Source organism: Procambarus clarkii, chromosome 3 (genome assembly GCF_040958095.1).
Source record: "Procambarus clarkii isolate CNS0578487 chromosome 3, FALCON_Pclarkii_2.0, whole genome shotgun sequence".
NCBI classification, from domain to species: domain Eukaryota; kingdom Metazoa; phylum Arthropoda; class Malacostraca; order Decapoda; family Cambaridae; genus Procambarus; species Procambarus clarkii.
In genome coordinates, this window is record NC_091152.1 from 32,480,353 (window position 1) to 32,502,889 (window position 22,537).

The 22,537-nt window shown below is 44.3% G+C and overlaps 1 protein-coding gene across 1 annotated transcript in view; it reads right to left on the minus strand.

Annotated features, from left to right (window-relative positions):
• The window catches only part of LOC138367896 (uncharacterized), a 102,341-nt gene that overhangs the window by 73,147 nt on the left and 6,657 nt on the right, over positions 1 to 22,537 (minus strand). Inside the window, exon 2 of the mRNA XM_069330135.1 lies at positions 4,631 to 4,655. Within this exon, the coding sequence (XP_069186236.1) occupies positions 4,631 to 4,655 (25 nt within the window). The remainder of the gene's footprint in view (positions 1 to 4,630; positions 4,656 to 22,537) is intronic.

Genomic DNA, 22,537 nt, shown 5'->3' on the forward strand with positions numbered 1-22,537 from the left:
AACGCTCCCGGTTCTTCAGGTTAAGGACGGCCGCCTCAAGCTTGTAATGGACACAGGCACGGGAGAACGTAGGATGGGCCTCACCGCAGTTGAGGCAGCGAGCTTGGGGAGAAGTGCACTCCGACTTAGAGTGACCTTCACTCCCACACAAAGGACAGAGAGACAGTCCCAGAGCAGCGGAGGGCACCATGCCCAAACCTCCAGCACTTATTACAAAGTCGAGGAGAAGGAATATACTCCTGGACAGAGCACCTAGCACCAGCAAGAATGACAAGAGGATGGAAGGGTCCTACCATCAAAGGTGATCTTCACAACGCGAAGGGGTTGACGGCGACGACCACGAGGGGGACGAGTAAACGAGTCAACCTGGAGGACAGAATGGCCTTTGGCATCAAGGATATGCCGAATATCATCGTGGCAATCCTGCAGATTCCGAACACCGGTTGCAACATGGGGTGGGAGGAGAATAGTGCCAACACTGGAATTCATCTGAACGTTCTTGGAGACCCGAACAGGGATCTCGCCAAGGCAAGATAAGGCAGCCAAGCGGGAAGCCGCATCCTGAGAAGGAGCAGCAACGACACGTGTACCGAGACGAGTGGGGTTGAAAGTAACACACGCATCCACGGAATCTACAAGATGCCGATGGAGGGAGAAATCGTCAGGAGGCACAGAATCAAGAGGGAGGAGATCAAAGTATTTGGCCCATGAAGCAGGACCAAACAAGGCCTGATACGCATCAGCACGGGAAGGAATCGAGCGAGTGCGGTTGGGGCGCGAACGGCGTTGAGAACCCCTAGAGAGAGAGGGGTCAAAAGGCGCAGTAGTCACAACGAAAGACTTAGCCACACCAGGGGACGAAGTGGTCACCACCGGGGGCTGGAGGCTCGACCCAACCTCAGAGGAGGGAGGGGAGCTGGGGGAAGAAGTCAGGACGGTCAAAGGAGGAGCAAGGTCGGGGCCCAACGCAGCGGGAGCTACAGAGCCTGGTCTTCCAATACAGGCCGACTCGGGGGCTTGGTTGCCCACCCCACGAGCCTGAGAGGGTACAACGGAAACATTCAACGACATAGAGACGAAAAGTGACAAATTCATCCACGAATGTGCCCCCATACCCACCATGGAGCCACAATTAGAGGCAGGACACCCAACAGGAAGCTATCGCCGATCATGCCGGGGCCCCCTAGGGGTGCGTCGTGAGTATACGCCCCACAAACGCCACCTTAAGAACCGTCAGTCCGTCGAGATCGGGTTCAGCGACGAAAGGGGGATTGACAATAAAAGGTTCCCCTCGCTCGAGACGTCGGGTACTACAGTTCTACGGGTGCAAGAGTATGCCTCCTCAAGCACCCGGGCGTCAAAATAGAAGAAGTCCAAAGAAATAATCCAAAACAAGCAAAAGGTCGGCAGGAAACGACAAGCAGATAGGAGAAGAGGGGGAGAAAAACGAAACATAAGGAAAAGGAAAAGCGATCTGGCACAATTGGAGAAGACAGCAGCAGGAGTGCAAGGCCAGAAAAGGACAGAGGACTGCCCAACGGAGCATCACACTCCGGCAGCCGTCCACCAAGCCCCCTCACGACGCCAACGGGCCGGAAGGGGAGGGGGGCTGTGGTCACAAGCTCAACAGCAGTGCTGTGAGCTCATGCTGCGTGCGTCAGGCTTGGTAGCTCACTTAATACTGAGGCCCCTAACACCTTGGAATTTGGCCCACGATTTTTTTTTAAAATGGCATCTGTTTACAAGAGCCCTGATGAAGGTGTAGTGAACCCCGTGTATCCATGGGCCGTTTAAATCTTGCGTAGTACTCCAAAGCATCATATGATGCGATGCACAATTTTCGCAAGTCGGTCAAAGTATCATATGATGCGATGCGCAATTTTCTGCAAGTCGGTCAAAGTATCATATGATGCGATGCGCAATTTAAGGGTTAAAGACTTGTTATGGTAGGTATCCCTAACTATCTACAAAATCTTTAAAATTACCAACAAATCTTTCAGCCGCTGGTTTGAGCTGGCATCCTCCCCATGCCTTACAACACTATGAATGCCACTTTCTAAATTTCTCAAACCATCCCCAGCTTGACAAATACTTTCGTATCTGCTTCACTCGTTCCAGGGGTTTTCAAGATCTTCATTCAATTGCCTTGCTTTTTCACAAATGATAGCCTCTGAAATGCTATCACCTGCTAACTCCTTGTTGTGTATCCAAATTAATAATAACTTTTCAACATCAAGTGTGTGCGCGTGTTCTTTGTTTTGTAATTGTTGTTACGCCGTTTGCCACTTTAGCACTATGTCTTTTTTCTTAGCAAGTACGGTGCATATAGTTGACAATTTGTTGTCAACTATATGCACCGTACTATATGCACTAGCCAACTATATGCATGTCAGTGCATATAATTGACTAGCTAGGCAGTTGACTGCCTAGATAGTTCAACAACCCGCATACCATTTTCATGTTTACGAATGATCTCTATTTTTCCTCTAAAGTCATCCTCACATTTGTTTTCTTGAGTTGAACCTTACCACTGACTTTCTTGGGACCCATGGTGATATATATTAATTACTCTCCAAAATCAGATATTATGTTCCTAACTCTGCTCTCCTCTCACTATATTATGCACTAATCTTCCCCTATCTTAATTATGGTATCTGTGCATGGGGGTCTACCACTGCAAACCACCTTAAGCCCATCATCACACAGCAAAAATCTGCTATCAGAATAATAACTAACTCTGCTTTCAGACAACACTCAGCTCCATTGTTTAAATCCCTAAACTTGCTAAATATTAACTCCCTCCACACATTCTCTTGTGTCAACTACATTTACAAAACCCTGTTCTTAAATGCAAACCATGCTCTGAAACTCTCCCTGGACAGATGTAATAGGACCCATTATCACCACACCAGAAATAAATATCTCTTTGATATCCCCAGGGTCAAACTTAATCTGTGTAAACACTCTATGCAAATTAAGGGACCTAGTCTATGGAACTCACTCCCTAGTGAATTGAAAAACTGTAAAACTTTTGCCTTATTTAAAAGCAAAACCAAAAAGTACCTAACTTCATCTTCTTAGTTTCCTACACTGAGCTTTAAATTTGCTCTGTACCTAGTGTTACCCAATCTCCTAATTTTTATGTAATATCAAACAACCTTATCATTGTGTTCATTGCTGTCTTCTTCTATGTGCTAGCCATATGCTGTATTGTGCCTACCAATTTTTTTGTCAACTACCATTCAAGCTGTCATTGCAATCAATCTCAGCTACCTATGTGCTTTAATATACTGTACCTACAATTTTCTCTCATCTTTTTTTCATTTCATGTAATCTGTTATCATTTTTTTGTCTATAATTTTTGCAAGTATTTACCTCCTTAAAATTTTCTTAGATTAAGGACCTGCCCGAAACGCTGCGCGTGCTAGTGGCTTTACAAGACTGTAATTACCATATTTGTATCCTCACATTCCTTATGTACATTCTTGTATATGCATAAATAAATAAATAAATAAATAAATAAACTTTTATGTTCAGAAGAAAAAAAATGTAAAGAATTTAAGCAGGATCATCACTAGACGGAAGGCACTGGTAGACTGAAGCGCGCCTAACCCTTGCCACCAGGAACCACACGCTCGGTCGATGCATACGTGTATCAACAAACTCTCCAAGCTAGGCAAAGCTTGTAAACCGAGTCAAATTTTTTTTAAGAAATTGAGCTCGAAAACTGAAAAATTTGTAAAGTGGGGCATTCATAAACTAAGGTTCCACTATCTGATTTTAGAAAGAATGCCAACTGTTTTAGAAACTCTTTTTGCTATATTTTGAATGTGGCCCCTGGAAATTCAGCTTATCATCAATGAGAATACCAAGGATTTTACCATCTACTGTGAATAAATAAAATAAAATAAGATAAAATAAATAAAACAGCCAGGCTAAGGATGTTTCCCATTACCTATTTTGGTTATACAAGGAAGGCCACCGAGAAAAAAATCCCATTTGATAAAAGAGCCATGCATCTATTGATCATTCAATATTATCAAGTGTCTTAAATGTTACTAGTGATAGGGTTTGACTACATCCCATGTATTGAAGACTGTGCACAATAATCAAAACTATTGAAACCTTGGAAGTGAATTTCCTATTTTAATTACTTAATTCTTCTTCTGTAGTGAGTAAAGAAAATGGGATAAACATAGGAACAAGATCACCTTGACTTAAGCTGTACACAAAATTCTACGGCAGCAACAACACCTACTTCAATGTTCACATGACCAAGACAGTGGGCCAACCAGAGGCTTTATGTCCACACAGGAATCTCAAACAACAAGCAATAAATTATAATATAAATTGTTAATATTATTAACAATTAAACTATATAAATTATAATACTGTACTATAATACAAACAATGAATTATAATAAATACCTGTAAACCTGTACCTATAAAATGTTTTGTCAATTTTACTGTTAATTATCTAAAAATTATCTGTTAGCTTAAGGACTTGCCCGAAACGCTATGCGTGCTAGTGGCTTTACAAGAATGTAAATTCAACTTAATTTCTATGTTCTCTGTTAACCCCTAATGTACTTTCTTGTATATAAATAAATAAATTGCAGCAACAACTCACCTCAGTGTAAGATGCATCTTCCTCCCTGAAATAAAAAAAACGAATCATTAAACTAAATATACTATATGTAGTTTGATTATAATTACATAATAAATAAGAAGTCACTGTGTCGGGGGACAGGCAGCCAGTGAATATATATACATGTTAGGCCAATATCGAGGTTCCCCCAGTGTCGAATTACTGACGCTTCCCAGGATGCAACCCCACAACAAGCACCACACTGTCACTTGCTTAGCTAAACTTTATATTTTTTTTTTTTTAGTTATATATACAAGAGTTCTTACATTCTTGTACTGCCACTAGTATGCATAGCATTTCAGGCAAATCCTTAATCATAATATTCCCCAGAATATGACTTGCCAAATCGTTTAACCATCAGGTACCTATTTTACTGTTGGGTAAACAGAGGCTAACAGTTAAGGATTGGCGCCCAGTAAATCCTTCCCAGCCAGGATACGAACCAAGACCAAAGCCCTCGCGAAACGCCAGGCAAGCGTCTTACCACTACACCATGGAGACTGAAGTTTCTGAATCCATTATATGCCTCTTAACTTTTTCATCACTGCCCACAGGATGGGTATGGGGTGCATAATAAATAAATGAAATTTACGATAAATGCTAAACAAAGAAGTCGCTTGCTTCATAAACTGTTTACAAAACTAATGGGCAAACAACACATATTCCGTCATCGGTTGATTCACCAACAAAGAAGAGAATGCTTCGGCATTTGGGTGAAAACTATACCTTATTTACCAGAGGGCCACTAACATACTCGTGGCCTCAATGAGTACAGGAAGCTGGCGGTTTCTTGTCAAAGATTCCACCCCCTCACCCCCTCCCCCATTTGTCCTTATGATTTTCGTAAGCTGGATCTTACAAGTTAGCAGTGTTTTGCCATTTTTGGGAAAGGGTGTTTGATATTTGCACTGGGCAAAATTAATTAATTTAATCAGATGCTAAATTTGCTTACATAAGTAAAATTATAATCTATTTAATATAAGTTTGTCGACCTAACTGTATTTGTGCTGCTTTTTCAGCCATGTTCCCCCCTTTTTTATCTGTATTTTTATTTGTTCTCAACACATTTTATTCTTTATACTCAATTAGTGTTAAGCTTTAGTCATTTAAGTTTTTCATGCCCGAAACGCTTTGCGTAATAGTGGCTTTAGGCATTGTATATACTAGCCCTATCTATAAATCCATCATTCTTTGTAAAATCTCTTGTATGTACCTTGCCTAAATAAACATTTATTTATTTATTTTTATTTATTTATTAAGTAAAAGTAAAAGATAAGTAAATTATAGGAGGTACTGTATTAGCCACCATAAAAGAGGCACATAGGACGCACCCCTATTTTACAAGGATATTTTGTGGAAAAATCCAGCGTTAAATGTAATGAAACGCCATTTTCTGGGTGAGACCTAGAGGCTCCCCAGAGCTATACCTGGCTGATGTGTATATATTAGACTGTGACAACAGTCAATTGATGGAGTTCCAGGCCTACCGGGGACCAGTGCCAGAACCTGGCCCCCCTCAGAGGCACAAGGAGCAATTGCCTATAGACACCCCTATGTAATCTGGAAGCAGTCTATCTGCTGTCTACTAGGTCAGGCATCCAGAAAGGTAGGAATTCCAAAAGCTATAGCTAGTTAAAGATTGCAAACCGAAAGCCGATCTAGCAAGCAGAACTCCCCAATCGACAACACGTAAACAAGTATGACGTCACCACAGCCGCTGCGCCGCTGTCTGTGCAACTTCCCCCTCCTGGGGAGGGGGAAGGGGAATCCCCCAGACCACCTCGCACCGGCTACCCAACCTGAGTTCAGAGGCTGAATATAAAAAATGCAAAAAAGCCAGCATCGAATGTAATGAAATGCCATTTTCTGGGTGAGTACCGGAGGCTTTCCAGAGCTATCCAGGCTGATATGGATACCCTAACTATTTTGCACAACCCGTTCTCGCAAATTTAATAAGTCAATATTGACTTATTAAATATGTGCATAGGTGACATACTTAACATAATAGTTTCCCTTGAAAAGCTTCATAGAAAACACCGACCTTACCTAACCTACTTAGTATGTTAAGATAAGCATCTTATTGCTTCGTAATTACAATTATTACCTAACCTATACCTATAATAGGTTAAGTAACAATTGTAATTACGAAGCTATAAGATGCTTATTTTAACATACTAAGTAGGTTAGGTAAGGTTGGTGTTTTCTTTGAAGCTTTTCAAGGGAAACTATTATGTTTAGTATGTCACCTATGCACGCAACTAATAAGTCAATATTGACTTATTAAATTTGCGAGAACGGGTTGATTTTGCATCAGTTGATGTGGGTGGAGTTCTAGGTCTACCAGGGACCACAAGCCAGAACCTGGCCCCCTCACAGAGGCACGAGGAGCAATGGCCCATAGAAATGCACATGTGATTTGGAGCATTCTATATCTGCCATCGACCGGGACAGGCACCCAGAAAGGTAAGCACCACAAAACAAACCCCTATTCTGGTTAAAACAACGAAAATTGCCGACCGAACTCCCCCCCACCCCCAAAAAAAAAAACGAGCAAACAAGCATGATGTCACACGAGCTGCACCACATGTCTGCGCAGCTCCCCCCTCCCCGGGGAGGGAGAAGGGAGAGCCGCAGACCCTCGCGCTGGCGATCCACACCCCAGTTCTGAGGCTGGATATCAAAAATGCAAAAAAACGCTGACCGGAGGGAAGGAGAGTTGCCAGGGAGCCTCCGGGAATCGCCCAGAAAATGGCTTTTCATTACATTCAATACTGGTTTTCTGGGGGGGGGGGACCCTACGGCTTCCCGGAACTACAGTGGTACCTCGGAATGCGAGTGTCCCTGTATGCGAGTTTTTCGGAATACGAGCAGGATTTCCTTGGAAAATATGTCTCGGAACGCGAGGGTTACCTCAGGACGCGAATCTGTTGATACGCGTACAGGCCGACCTAGCGCATGGTGGTTCGGCGATCGTCGCCCCTCCGCCCCTCAGTTTACCATTGTCTCGCGCCCAGTGACTACCCCACATCAATTCTTCTTGCGGATTTTCAGTGTTTTGTTGGATTTTTGGTGATTTGTCTATACAATTTGTTATTATATATCTCACCATGGGTCCCAAGAAAGTCAGTGGTAAGGATAAAGGCCAGAAAGCCCATGTGAGGATGACAATAGAGGAGACACAAGAGATCATTCGGAAGCATGAGAACGGTACACGTGTTGTTGAACTTTGTAGGCAGTACAACAAAGCCACATCAACAATATGCACTTTACTTAAGAAGAAAAATGAGATTATGAGTGTTAAAGTGGCAAAAGGAGTAAGAACAATAACGAAACAAAGACCACAAATACTTGAAGTGGAAAAATTGTTATTAATTTGGATACACGACAAGGAGTTAAGGGGTGATAGTGTTTCGGAGGCCATTATTTGTGAGAACGCCAGGGTATTGCACGACGACCTTCTAAAGAATACCCCTGCAACGAGTGATGCAGATACAAAAGAGTTTAAGGCAAGCAGGGGCTGGTTTGAAAAATTTATAAGGAGAAGTGGTATCCATTGTGTTACAAGGTATAGGGAGGCAGCCAGCTCAGACAAACCAGCCGCTGGACGATTTATTGAGGAATTTAAAGAGTTTGCAGAGGCTGAGGGATACCTACCGCAACAAGTGTTTAATTGTGACGAAACAGGACTGTTTTGGAAAAGAATGCCTAAGAGGACATACATTACCAAGGAGGAAAAATCCTTTGCCTAGACACAAGCCTATGAAAGATAGGTTTACGCTTGTGCTGTGTTCAAATGTGAGTGGCGATTTGAAAATTAAACCCTTGCTAGTGTATCATTCTGAAAATCCAAGGGTTTTCAAACAATATAAAGTGCAGAAAACTCATTTGTGTGTGATGTGGAAGGCTAATAAAAAAGCATGGGTGACTAGGCTTATTTTTTCGGAGTGGGTGAATGAAGTGCTGTGCCCTGCTATAGAAAAATATCTGCAGGAGAAACATTTGCCACTCAAAGCCGTGCTTCTCCTCGACAATGTTCCTGCTCATCCTCCAGGCTTGGAAGATGATTTGTTGCCCAGATACAATAAATTCCTCACAGTTAAATTCCTTCCTCCTAACACCACTCCTCTAATTCAGCCTATGGACCAGAAAATCATAGCGAATTTTAAGAAACTTTATGAAAGGGCACTTTTCCGGAAATGTTTTGAAGTGACTGAAGCCACAAACCTCACCCTCAAAGAGTTCTGGAAACACCATTTTAACATTTGTAGTGCTTTAAAACTCGTTGACAAAGCCTGGCAAGAAGTGACTCAAAGAACCCTGATCTCTGGCTGGAGAAAATTGTGGCCTGAATGTGTGAGAGAACTAGACTTTGAGGGGTTTGAGCCTCTAAATGATGCGCCTATTGTTGAGGAAATTGTTAGTCTAGGCCAGCAAATGGGCTTGGAATTGGATGGTGATGATGTGGAGGAGTTGGTGGAAGAACACAACGAAGAACTGACCACCGAAGAACTCCAAGCCCTTCAACAGGAACAGCTAGACAATGCAGCGGATGATTCTACAGTGGAGGAGGATGAGGCAGTAGCGAATGTCCCTTCTGCAGTAATTAAGAAGGTGTGTCAGATGTGGGAAGAGATTCAAACAATTGTTGAAAAGACTCACCCAGAGAAAGCTGTAATAGGCCGTTGCCTTAATCTTTTCAATGACAATGTGATGCCTTACTACAGAGAAAGCTTGCGAAGAAGGGAAAAGCAAGCTTCCATGGACAGATTTGTGGTGAGGAAATCGAGCAGTGAGCCTCAACCAGGACCTAGTGGCACTCAGATGAAACGTCCCAGGGAGAGCACACCAGAAAGGTCCTCACTGCCTGATGTGATAGTGGAAGGGGACTCCCCTTCCAAACAGTAACTCCTCCTCTCCTCCTCCCTCCTCACCATCTTCCATACGCCTACAGCATTCAACAGCAAGGTAAGTAATAACTTGAACATAGTTTTGTAGGTTTATTTAGATGAATTAGGTATAAAAATTTAGTTTGATGTGGGGTTTGGGGTAGTCAGGAACGGATTAATTCATTTCCCATTATTTCTTATGGGGAAATTAGCTTCGGAATACGAGTTTTCGGAATACGAGGCGTCTCCAGGAACCAATTAAACTCTTAAACTGAGGTATGCCTGTACTTCACCAAAGACAAAAGAAGAAAAGGGACCTACCCGGGAGGCGGTCGGTGCTCCACTCTTCAACTTGAAGTCGAAACAACGGGCTGCAACTGCCAACCCAAAGCAACATGGGCCCAACTGGGCCCAGGAACGTTCACGAGGTAGCAAGCAGCCAGGACCCTGTTCGACCGCCAAAAACCCCGTACCCAAATGTCTGCCAAAGACATGTTACCAAAGACGGCAGCAACAGCAGCAAACTTACGAATGTCATGGGCACAGGGATAGACTGCAGGCTGGCTAGACTTAATTATCCTGCGGACAACCTGAAAGACCCGTACCCGCGAACAGGGAAGAAAGGAAACCAGGTCAACCCAAAGCGCGTCCCCGGACACAGAAGCCATGGCGCGCAGATAACTGTGGAGGGCCACAACTGGACACAACACATAATGAACCCCCGGCCTGATCAACCAAGCATCAACAACCCAAGGACCCCCTCCAGAAAGCAGCAGTCTCGTTCTTCGCCAGAAAAGAGGGAGACAGCTGCAGACGAACATACCTATGACCACGACCAAAAGAGCAGAAACCCTTGCACCGGAGAAGAGCATGTAGCTCTGCAACCTGACTCACAGAGGCCAATGCCAATAGAAAAGGAGCCCTAGCAAAACAATCCTGAACCAAAGGGGCCACAACAAACCGAGGAGAAGAAAGATAGGAGAGCACTCTGTCCAAAGACGAGGACGGCTCACGCGACACATTCGCAGGCCGGAGGTGAATTAACGTACGAGACAGCTTGCGAAATGGTGCAGAAGTGACATCGATACCAAAAGCAAGCTGCAGCGGCTCTACCAGCGCCGCACGATACAAGGCGAGAGTATTCGGCATAAGATGACTGTCCTGGAACAACCAAGAGAGAGAAAGGACACCACCACCCTAACCGAAAGTGAAGAGTAACGATGAAGAGTCAAAAAGAAACAGAAGGACCACCAGGAAACTTCATACTGACACCGAGAAGAAGCCTGCAGGTGGGAACCATCAAAGAGGCCACCTGATCACCATAGAGATGGTGATAAACCCCGAGTAAAAAACACCAAATGTGAGAAGACTCAAAGATAAGAGCGAACCAGTCTCATACCGGACCAGGCCGATCTCCTGAACGAGGCGGAACCGCGGAAAACCTCTGGGTTCGGACACCGGGCAAGCAGCACCTGAAATCATGGCTGGGCCGGCCACCACGGGTTCAAGAGAACTACTCGCCCCTGGTAAGTTTCCAAGTAAGCCAGGACCTGGAGCAACAACTGAACCGGGAAGAAGAGGTAGAGGAACCCCCACCTCGACCAGTCCTGCCGAAAAGCATCAATCCCGACTATACACGATCCCATCAACTGAGGAACTAGCGGCGTAGATCGCTGGTGCGAGGGTCTGGGGCTTCCCCTTCCCGCTCCTGGGGAGAGGGGAGCTGCGCAGACAAGCAGCGGAGTTCATGTGACATCATGCTTGTTTGCTCTAATTTCTTTTGGGGAGTTCTATACACTCGTTGGCAATTTGTTGTTGTTTTAACCAGAATAGGGGTTGGTTTTGTGGCGCTTACCTTTCTGGGTGCCTGTCCTGGTCAATGGTAGATATAGAATGCTCCAAATCACATGTGTATTTCTATGGGCCATTGCTCCTCGTGCCTCTGTGAGAGAGGTCAGGTTCTGGCTCATGGTGCCCAGTAGGCCTAGAACTCCACCCACATTGACTGATGCAAAATAGATAGGGTATCCATATCAGCCTTGATAGCTCCGTTAAGCCATACGAGCTCCCCCCCAAAAAAGAAGGGACGCCTGGGCGCCTCGGGTCTCACACAGAAAATGCCGTTTCATTAGATTTAACGCTGGTTTTCTGTAGAGAACTCCTTTGATTAGGTAGTTTCGGGGAGCCAAAGATAAAGGAAAGAGGGATTTACCCAGGAGGCAGCCCCACTCGCTTCTTAACTGAAAGTTGTGACAACTGGCTGCAACTTGTGACCCAAGGCTACACATGCCTGAGAATGGCCAGGAAAATTAACGAGGTACCGTGCGGCCAGGACCCTGTTCGACCTCCAAAAGCCTGGTACCCAAATGTCAGCCCAAAACACATTACCAAAAACACCAAAGTTGCGAACTTATGAACGTCATGGGCTCGGGGATAGACGAAGGCTGGATGGACCGAATAATCCTGCAGACGACCTGAGAGACCCGCACCCTGGAACAGGGAAGAGGGAAAGTGGGTCCATCCAAAGTGCATCTCCTGCCCCAGAGGCCATGTCGCACAAATAACGGCCACAACTGGACTTAAAAAGTGATGCACCCCCGGCCAAACCAACCAAACAACAACCCCAAGGACCCCTCCGGAAAGCAGTAATCTCATTCTTTGCCAGAAAAGGAGACAACTGCAAACTAATAGAACGACCACCAGTACCAAAAGATCAGAAACCCCAGCACCAGAGGAGAACATGAAGCACCCCAACCAGACCCCCAGAGGCAAATGTCAACAAAAAAATGAGCCTTAGAAAAACAGTCCGGAACCAAAGGGGCCACCATAAACAGAGGAGAAAAGAGAGCACCCGGTCCATTGACCAGGATGGCTCAGGTGGCGCATGAGCAGGCCAGAGGTGAAACAACGCCCAAGAAAGTTTGCGGAGCGGAGCAGAAGTGACATCCACCTCAAACGCAAGCTGAAGCGGCTCCGCCAGCGGCGCATGATATGAGCTGACAGTATTCGGCATAAATTGACAGTCCTAAAACAACCAAGAGAGAAAGGACCAAACAACCTGATCAGAAATCAGACAAAACCTACGAAGAGTCAAGAATTGCCAAAAGGACTGTCAGGAAACTTTGTACTGCCGCCGAGATGAAACTCACAGGTGGGACACCATCAACGAAGCCACCTATTCACCATGTAAGTGGTGATAAACCCGCGTCAAAAAGACCAGACGCGAAGAGCAGAGGAGAAGATTGAACGAACTATGTACCGAATTGGACCGATCTGCTGAAAGAGGCGGAACTGCAGGAAAACCCTTAGGTTCGAACACCGAGCAAGCAGTGCCTAAAACCATGGCTAGGCTAGTCACCAAGGGGCCAATAGAACTACCCTCCCCCTGGTAAGTCTCCAGGATTTGGAGCAACAACTGAACTGGTGGGAAGAGGTACGGATAACCCCACCTCGACCAGTCCAGTCGAAATGCATCAACCCCGATGGCCACGCAGTCGGGGAAGGGTGCCGAATATACCGTAAGATGCCTTGACCAAGCCAACGTGAGGAGGTCCACGTCCAGCTGCCCGAACGTCCAGCAGAGCCAACAGAACGAGTCAGTGTCAACCTTCCATTCCGTGGACAGGGGAATAAAACAGAACAGGCCATCCACCAAGACGTTGGACACTCCCTGGACATGAACCGCCAGGAGAACCAAACCCTAAGAACTCAACAGACGAGTCACCCGAAGGAACCAGCTCCAAAGAGCCAAGGATCACATTAAACCCCCATGGTTCAGACAATGAACCACAGGGGAGCAGTCCGAATGGAACTGGATCTTTGATCCACGAGCGAGACGAACCTTCTGAAACGAATACCACACCACCACGAACTCCCGTGCTGTGCTGAGCCCGATGGAAGGACGGACCCTACCGACCCTGGCCAGCCTGGAGAGCACTGGTCACAAAGCCCCAGCTGAGAGATTAGGCATCCGTGAACACGAGTGAGGGCTCGAATAAGTAACGCTAATGGGTCATCACAACCTGGGTAAGGTGTGTGAACACACGAGGTGCCAGATTTAAGTTGAAAGGAAGACAACGAAAGTGACAAGCCTGTAATGCCATGACAAAACCAAGTCAGTCCATGAACCCTGGATGAATTGGGACATGCCAATACGTGTCCCAGAATTCCAGGGATACCATCCATGTGAACACCGCGCCAACCAGATGAAGGCGGGTCCAAAGGAGGAGCCGAACCCGAACCCGACACCAGTGGCCTACCATGACGAGATGAACCACGAGCCTTGGCACAACCCTTCCAGGAAGGCCCACTACGGGACCCCCAAAGAACCAGCAAGTCCGACATAGGACAGTAAGAAACTGAAGCAGCCTGAATATACTGCACAAAGGCTGAAGCCTCAAACAGGAGAGGACAAAAGGGCGAAGACATCCTAAAAGCCAAGGCCCAAACGGATTCCACAGAAGAGGCAAGCAGTGACTGCCGACACACAAGCCGGTAAGCATAAAACAGCGCAACCACATCCCGCAACATCGGCGCGAAAAGCTCCAGCAAGGCAGCCAACAAGCGAGCCGACGAGACCAAGGCGCCATAACCAGGAACAGCCTCAAGCGCTCCACATCCTCAGTGAGCCAGTGCGAAGACAGCTCGAGGAGGGAAAAGAAAAGCAAGGCCGAAGCCAAAAGGCACCGGGCACGCAAGTCCTCGGCCACCAGCGCCGCCGAAAGGGAGGGAACCTGCACATGGAGCTGAACGACACCAACATCCTGGGGAAGGGCAGGAGCAAACAAGCACCCATTGAGGTGCTCTAGGTCACCCCCAGGAAAACCTGCAACACCGTCTAAGCCTCCTGCCACTCAAGTGTGCGAGAACGACAGAAGGAGTGCCAGGCCTCCAAGGTAAAGACGACTGTCCGCCAGCCATGACGACTCCAGAACCTCGTAACAGCCAGAAAAGGAACAAAGTCTCAAACCTGAAAGCCGAGTGATCCATTGCCGAGGCATAATCCGGGTCACGCAGGTGGTTTGCTGCAAGGGCTTCCCACACCACAGCAGGTTGGATGCAATAAGCAGAAAACCTCCGGAAGGACGGAACCGAAGTACCCAGGGGAACATGGAACCGAACCAGGGGAGGGGCAGACACCAAGTCCAACTCATACGCAGAGGATGGAAAAGAAAACCCCACTCCTTGTAACAGTAAGCCCCGCTCAGAGGGCAGAAAAACCCAGGCAGGGTCCAGCGGGGCCCAAGGTCCCCAAGTCAGCCCCTCCCCAGCCCCAAGGTCTTCCTCCGCAGGACCCAGGCCCGAGTCCTTGCCCCCCAAGCACCGACCCCACCAGACAAAGCCAGCGCAGCCGTAGAAGCCAAACAGAAGGGGGCTCACTGGTCAGCCCCAGAGGCTTCGGCCGGTTGAGTAGACTCGAATGCCTCCGTCGCCACACCGGAAGGGGCATCCCCCGAGGCTGCCCGAGTCTCAAGACCAACTAACCCCTGCCCCGACTCCAAAACCCTCAGATGTTTCGGGGCCAAAAGCAGGGGAGGGAACCAGAACGAACAACAGGAGGGGAAGGACGAGGAGGTGCAGACTGAACCAGGGTCGAGGCGACCCCCACCCCCCAAGTCTGGGTCCCTATAAGCAAAACGGGGCAGCCGCGGGGCATCCGGGTGAGCAATCAACCGAGCGCGTTGCAACAAACGAAACCTAAAATGCAATGCCTGCACAGCCTGTACCCGAAGATGATCATCTGCAGATTGGGTAAATTGAGTCACCAGCAAGCAGCAAAACTCACAGGGGTCAGGGTCGAAAGTGTCACAGACCCAACAGGCAGCGTGACGGAGGCAAAAACCGTAAGGGTCGCCCTGAGACAAGGGGATCGAACAACCCTCAAACTCGCATGAAGCGAGAGGGGGGACTCCGGAGTTGCATCCATCGGACCCACGCGTCCCCTAGGGGATTCCCAGGGTCCTGAGCATTTACTATAGGAGGACTCGCGCACAGGTAAACCCAGGCAGGGGGCACCACCAAGTATCAGGATGAGGCCAAACACCAGTGGCAAGTAGGGCAGAACCCCCTTACCAAGGCAAAAACAAAAAGAAACAAAATCCCACAAGAGGACAACATACCCCCTCGGGAGCCGGTCTGCCGAGCGAACAGCACACTGGACTTGTGATCCTGTGGTCCTGGGTTCGATCCCAGGCTCCGGCGAGAAACAATGGGCAGAGTTTCTTTCACCCTATGCCCCTGTTACCTAGCAGTAAAATAGGTACCTGGGTGTTAGTCAGCTGCCACGGGCTGCTTCCTGGGGGTGGAGGCCTGGTCGAGGACCGGTGCTGCGGAGACACTAAAAAGCCCCGAAATCATCTCAAGATAACCTCAAGATAACCCCAATGAACAGAGCCGGCCGCTGTGATTGGTGACAACAAGCTGCACAGCACCCTGCACCCCTTACTAGGGCAAAACTGCCTCCTACCCTAAGGTAAACTAGGGAGTCAAAACACCCAAGTACCCAAAGGGCGGCTGAAAAATTGAGTAGTTAAACGGACCCACAGAGGCAGATCCCAAGGAACCTGCCTCAAGCTCCAAGGACAGTACAGTACTTACAGGGTACCTAGGGAAGGGAACCCTAGGCGCATGCAGCCCGAGAACTGAAGAGTAACTCCTGGCTCTCACACCCCTGGAGAACAGCCTTCACACACAAGGCACAGTGCAGTAAAAGTCTGGAGCCAGATGTAAGCTGATATTGATCCTGAACAAAATCTACTGTCACAAATCTATAAGAACCCCCATATTGATCATCACTACCTGTACTGCAGGTATTACACAACACACTAGGCAAAAGCCAAACTCTAAAATAACACTTGCTTATCATTTTGCAACCAAAATGTCAGATCTCTTTGAAAACATTTTGATGATATAAATGTACTACTCACAGCACTAGGTACTAATCATTCATTATTTTAACAGAAACCTGGCTAAGTAAAGACCATACCCAACTGTGACGGGAAAAGTTGGTGGTCGTGCAGTCTCTGTAATGTCAGTCACATAAAGCAAATAAAATATAAAATGAAAAGAAAAAGTAAACTGCAAGTTGTCTTCACCCTGAGGTAAACTGTAGGATAAAGCAGAGGGAAAAAACATTTAAAAATACTTTACTTTGATAGAAAAATTAAGTTAAACAAATTACAAAAATATCCAGGCTTGGCTCTAATACAAAGTGTGCAAACAAACAAGATGAATAATCAAATTTACGTTACGTTAAGGTGCAAAATAAAATATGGTGCAGGAATACTGTGAGCTAGTCTGACTAAATCTGTTACCAGACCGAGATGTGTTACCGGGTCTACTCAGTTGAGCACGCAGCAGTAATCTGAACTTGTAGTGGGCTAGGTAGCCCTATTTATACAGAATGACGGCCGGCCAGATGGCGCTGGTGACTTCTTTAACTATTAACCGGCTCATAAACTGCTTGTTTCGGGTGGCGTGAGCTCCCAGCGACCCAGGTGCGAGGTGGGGTGACGGGCAGTGGTGAAGGGGGAAGACTGGTATACTGTCTAGACGTCTAGAAGTAGTAGTAGTTCTTGTGGCTGCAGTACTTGCATATATAGACGTGATAATGGAGCAGGCCGAATCTCTTCCTAGAGATTTTACCGTGATTAGGTACTAATCTATCATCCATTATTTTAACAGAAACCTGGCTATGTAAAGACCATACCTAACTTTACAACTTAGCTGGTTATAAAGCCATTCACAACTGTAGACCTAACAAAAAAGGAGGTAGCACAGCTATATATTACCAAGATACCTTCATCTGCAATAGTGTCATTAGTGATAGAAATGACTACTGTAAATATACCTATGCTCAATTCTCGATTAAATCCATTAAATCCTCCTTCACTATTGGAGCCATCTATTGATTTCCTAATACAAACATAGCTGCATTCTCAGATAACCTGAAGAATCTTATCATAAACAACATCTTTTAACAAAAATCACATTATTCTGGGAGGTAACATCAATATTGACCTGTGTCAACAAAATAGCCCTCAAGTAAACTATTTCCTAAACAGCATGAACTCCTGTATGTTAATCCCCACAATCACCAGGCCCACCCAATTCACTCAAACATCTGCTACTACCTAGGATCATTTATAGACTAACATAGCAGCTCTCCTTACATCTGGTATAATCACTGACAACAACTGACCACTATCCTACCCTCCTCATAGCAAAAATGGACATAAAACCACTGGCTAACAAGAAACTAACCTTTAGGTTGTACAGTGAAGCAGCAATAGGCATTCTCTCAAATGCCCTCCACAATATAAACTGGGAATCTGAATTTAATAATACACAAGATATAAATTTATTAACTAACCTCTTCCTTTTCAAAATTTAAAGCCTTTACAATACTTATTGTCCTCTCCTCACCAAGCAAGTAACTGGTAAAAGGTTAAATAATCCCTGGCTCACAAAGGGCATACGCAAAGCAATCGACAAGAAACATGTAAAAAAAAAAAAAAAAAACTTTTTGGCATAGTTGCAAACTAAGTACAGTAGTTCAGAGGTACAGTACAGTAGCTGCAAACTAAGTACAGTAGTCAGTGCTTACCAGTATACTGTAATAAGAAAAGTAAAAGTTTCCTATTACGAGAATAGATTCAAAGAAGCAAAAGGCAACATGAAAAGCACATGGAGAGCCATCTCTAACATCCTAGGAGCTAAACAACATTCACATAACCAGATAAAAATCTCTAAGGAAGGTCATATACCTGCAACAGATCTAGAAACAGCAACTGAATTTAATAGCTTCTTTTCATCGATTGGATCTAACCTTGCCAGAAAAAACCCACACTCAGACACATTACCACATATCTTTCAGGCAGCTACCCAAACACACTTCTCTCACCAATCAGCCCTACAGATGAATTTTACATCATCACACTCACTAAAAACCAAAGCTGGGAACATTAGTGAAATACCATCCATGGTAGACAAAAGTGTCTTCCATGCACCACTCATAGCTTTGCTGTTCAACAAATCTCTAGTCGTACCTTCCCTGAGATCCTTAAAAAAAAAAAAAAAATAGCACGAGAAACGTAAGTTCATAAAGGAGGCAATTCGGCAGACATAAACAATTACAGACTAATATCAAATTTACCTATATTATCAAAACTATTTGAAAAATTATTTACTAACAGCTCTACTCCTATCTTGTAAAATTCAACATGCTAAGTCCCTGCCAGTTTGGCTTCCGCTCCCAAAAAGAGTACCAATGATGCAATTAATAAGTCTCCTTGATATAATCTACTCAGCCCTTGACAAAAATGAGTTTCCAATTGAACTCTTCATTGATTCACTTCTTTGATACTGTTAACCATAACTACCTCTTACTTAAACTCAATCTGGAATCTGAGGCCTTGCCCTAAACTATATCCGATCCTATCTTAGTGACAGACACCAATATGTAGCCATCAATGAAAACCTCTCCCACTCTACCATTAATTGCAGGGGTGCCACAAGGCAGCATCCTAGGACCTCTCCTATTTCTTATATACAGTACATCAATGATCTGCCTAATGTCTCTAACATGCTTAAACCTATATTGTTTGCTGATGATACTACCCTCATCTACTCAGACCCTAACCCGCACATCTATATAAATAAAAATGGAAATGTTCATTTGTGTATAACCGCTAATCTCCGAAAGTTCTTCACCGATTGCTTTGAAATTTTCACACAACGTTCCATTCGCATCCAAGCAGGTTTTTATATACATACTATATAGATGTCGCGTCTCTGACGGTAAAAAAAAAAAAAAACATTCTTTTTCTGAAAAACTGTGTTTTTCATGCGAGGGAAATCTTCGAAACCTCTTTACCGATCGCTTTGAAATTTTGACAACGTTGCATTTGAATAGGTGCGTCTTTTTATATATCTACTATATACCTGTCTCACCTATGACAGGAAAAAACATGCCTTTTTTGAAAAACAGCGCCACCTATTGGACGTAAGAGCAACACACGCTGTAATCTTCGAAAGTTCTTCACCGATTGCTTTGAAATTTTGACAACGTTGCATTTGAATAGGCGAGTGTTTTTATATATCTACTACAGTACATAGATGCAACCCTTGTGACAGGTAAAAACATGCATTTTTGAAAAACAGCGCCATCTGTTGCACATAATAGCAACATGCACGCTATACTAAATACGTCACGAATTCCATTTCAATGTTTCCAATTGCAATGATAAATTTTATTTTCATAGATTTTGATTTATTTTATTTTTAATTTAATTATTTTATGTGACTGTTGTAATTGAGCTGTGTTGTTTACCATACCGTTCATTTCGTAAGTACAGTATAAGTAAAGATGCCACACCTGTGACAGGTAAAACTATGCTTTTCTTGAAAAACAGTGCCATCTGTTGCATGTACGAGCAACACACATGCTATACTAAATATCCATTTCAATGTTTCTGACTGCATTAATAAATTAAATTTTTATAGATTTTGATTTATTTTCATTTTGATTTAATTATTTTGTGTAAATTGCATTGGAATTGAGCTGTGTTGTTTACCATACCATTCATTTCATGAGTACAATTTTTTTTTTTTTTTTTTCATATTCTCATTTCATTTTTTAACTTTTTTTCTTATATTTCAGTGATGGGAACATCAGATCACTTGATGTTCCCAATTTTCTGATGGGAACATCAGACCATTTAGGAAGGCATCGGACGAGGGAGTGGGGAATGGTGGGGATAACGAGGAGACGGAAGTGAGAGATGGTGGGGAGGACGAGGGGACAAGGGAGGGGGTAATGGTGGGGAAGGACGAGAGGACGGGGGAGTTTGGGATGGGGGAATGGAGAATGGTGGGGAGGACTGGGGGACACGGAAGGTTGCTGTGACTCAGCAACACACATGCGTTGCTGAGACACAGCAACGCATGGCCGGGTACTGCTAGTATTAAATAATGTAAATAATGAATTAAAAAAATCAACTTATGGATGTCAACCAACAACTTGCACTAAACATAGAAAAGACCTACTACATCTTGCAATTTGGAAGCAAATCAACAAATGCAATTCAGCTTCAGACAGACAATGTTAACATTAGCAATAAAAATGATGGAAAGTTCCTTGGCCTATACTTAGACAAGAGACTTAACTTCAGCACCCACATAACACATAACTAAGTCTAAAACAGTTGGTTTACTCTCTAAAATCAGATATTATGCACCTTACTCTGCTCTCCTCTCACTATATTATGCACTTATCTATCCCTATCTTACTTATGGTATCTGTGCATGGGGTTCAACCACTGCAAACTACCTCAAGCCCATCATCACCCAACAAAAATCTGCTATCAGAACAATAACAAACTCTGCTTTCAGACAACACACAGCTCCCCTGTTTAAATCCCTAAATATGCTAAACAAATTCACTCCACACATTCTTTTGTGCCAATTACATTTACAAAACCCTTTTCTTAGGTGCAAACCCTGTTCTGAAACTCTTCCTGGACAAATGTATTAGTACACACAATCACCAAACCAGACATAAATAACTCTTTGATATCCCCAGAGTCAAACTTAATCTTTGTAAACACTATACAAATAAAGAGACCTAGTTTGTGGAACTCGCTCCCTAACGAATTGAAAAGCAGTCCATCTTTTGCCTTATTCAAAAACAAAAAGTACATAATTTCATTTTCATAGTTTCCTACTGAGTGCTGTAACTCGCACTGTCTCTAGTGCTACCCAATCCCCCAATATATGTACCTATAATAATAATAATAATAATAATAATTTTTATTTAGGTAAAGGTACATACATAGAGATTTTACAAAGTTTATTGGCTTTATAGATAGAGCTAGTACATACAATGCCTAAAGCCACTATTACGCAAAGCGTTTCGGCCAGGAAAAAACACTAATGACTAAAGCTTAAAACTAATGGGTAAAAAGAAAAAAATGCGTTGAGTACAAATAAAAATAGAGGTAAAAGAGGGGGGAACATTGTTGAAAAAGCAGCACAAATACAATTACAAATTATTACAGAAAATTACATTCAAACAGCGTTGATTTGAAAAACAAAAAAAACAAAAAACATACATGGGTTGACAATAGAGGGGTAAGGTAGGTTATAGGGAATTTATTAGGTATAGCTTCGTTTTTAACTTAAACTGGTTGAGAGAGGTACAGTCTTTAACATGGTTGGGAAGGTCATTCCACATTCTGGGCCCCTTGATTTGTAGAGCATTTCTGGTTTGATTGAGTCGTACTCTAGGAATATCAAAACTGTATTTATTTCTGGTGTGGTGCTCATGGGTTCTGTTACAACCTTCTATGAAGCTTTTGAGATCAGGATTGGCATTATAGTTTAGCGTTTTATATATGTATAATACACATGAGAGAATGTGCAGTGACTTAATGTCTAACATATTCAGAGATTTGAGTAGGGGTACCGAGTGATGTCTGGGGCCAGAATTGGATATTGTCCTAATAGCAGCTTTGTGTTGAGTAATTAGAGGACGTAAGTGATTTTGGGTAGTAGAGCCCCAAGCACAAATACCATAGTTGAGATATGGATAGATAAGGGAGTAATAGAGAGTCACCAGGGCAGGGCGTGGTACATAATATCTGATCTTAGAAAGAATGCCCACAGTTTTTGAAACTTTTTTTGATATGTTTAGAATGTGTCCCTGGAAATTCAGCTTGTAGTCAATGAGAATGCCAAGGAATTTGCCATCTAATTTGTTACAAATTTGGGTATTGTTTATTTTGAGATTTATTTGATTAGAGGATTTATTGCCAAACAGAATATAGAAAATTTTGTCAATGTTAAGGGTGAGTTTGTTGGCAGTTAGCCACAGATGGACTTTATTTAGCTCAGTATTTACTGTGGCATTTAGAGCAAGGGGATCAGGACTGGAGTAAATGAAGGTTGTGTCGTCAGCAAATAGAATTGGTTTGAGGTGTTGGGAGGCATTTGGAAGGTCATTAAT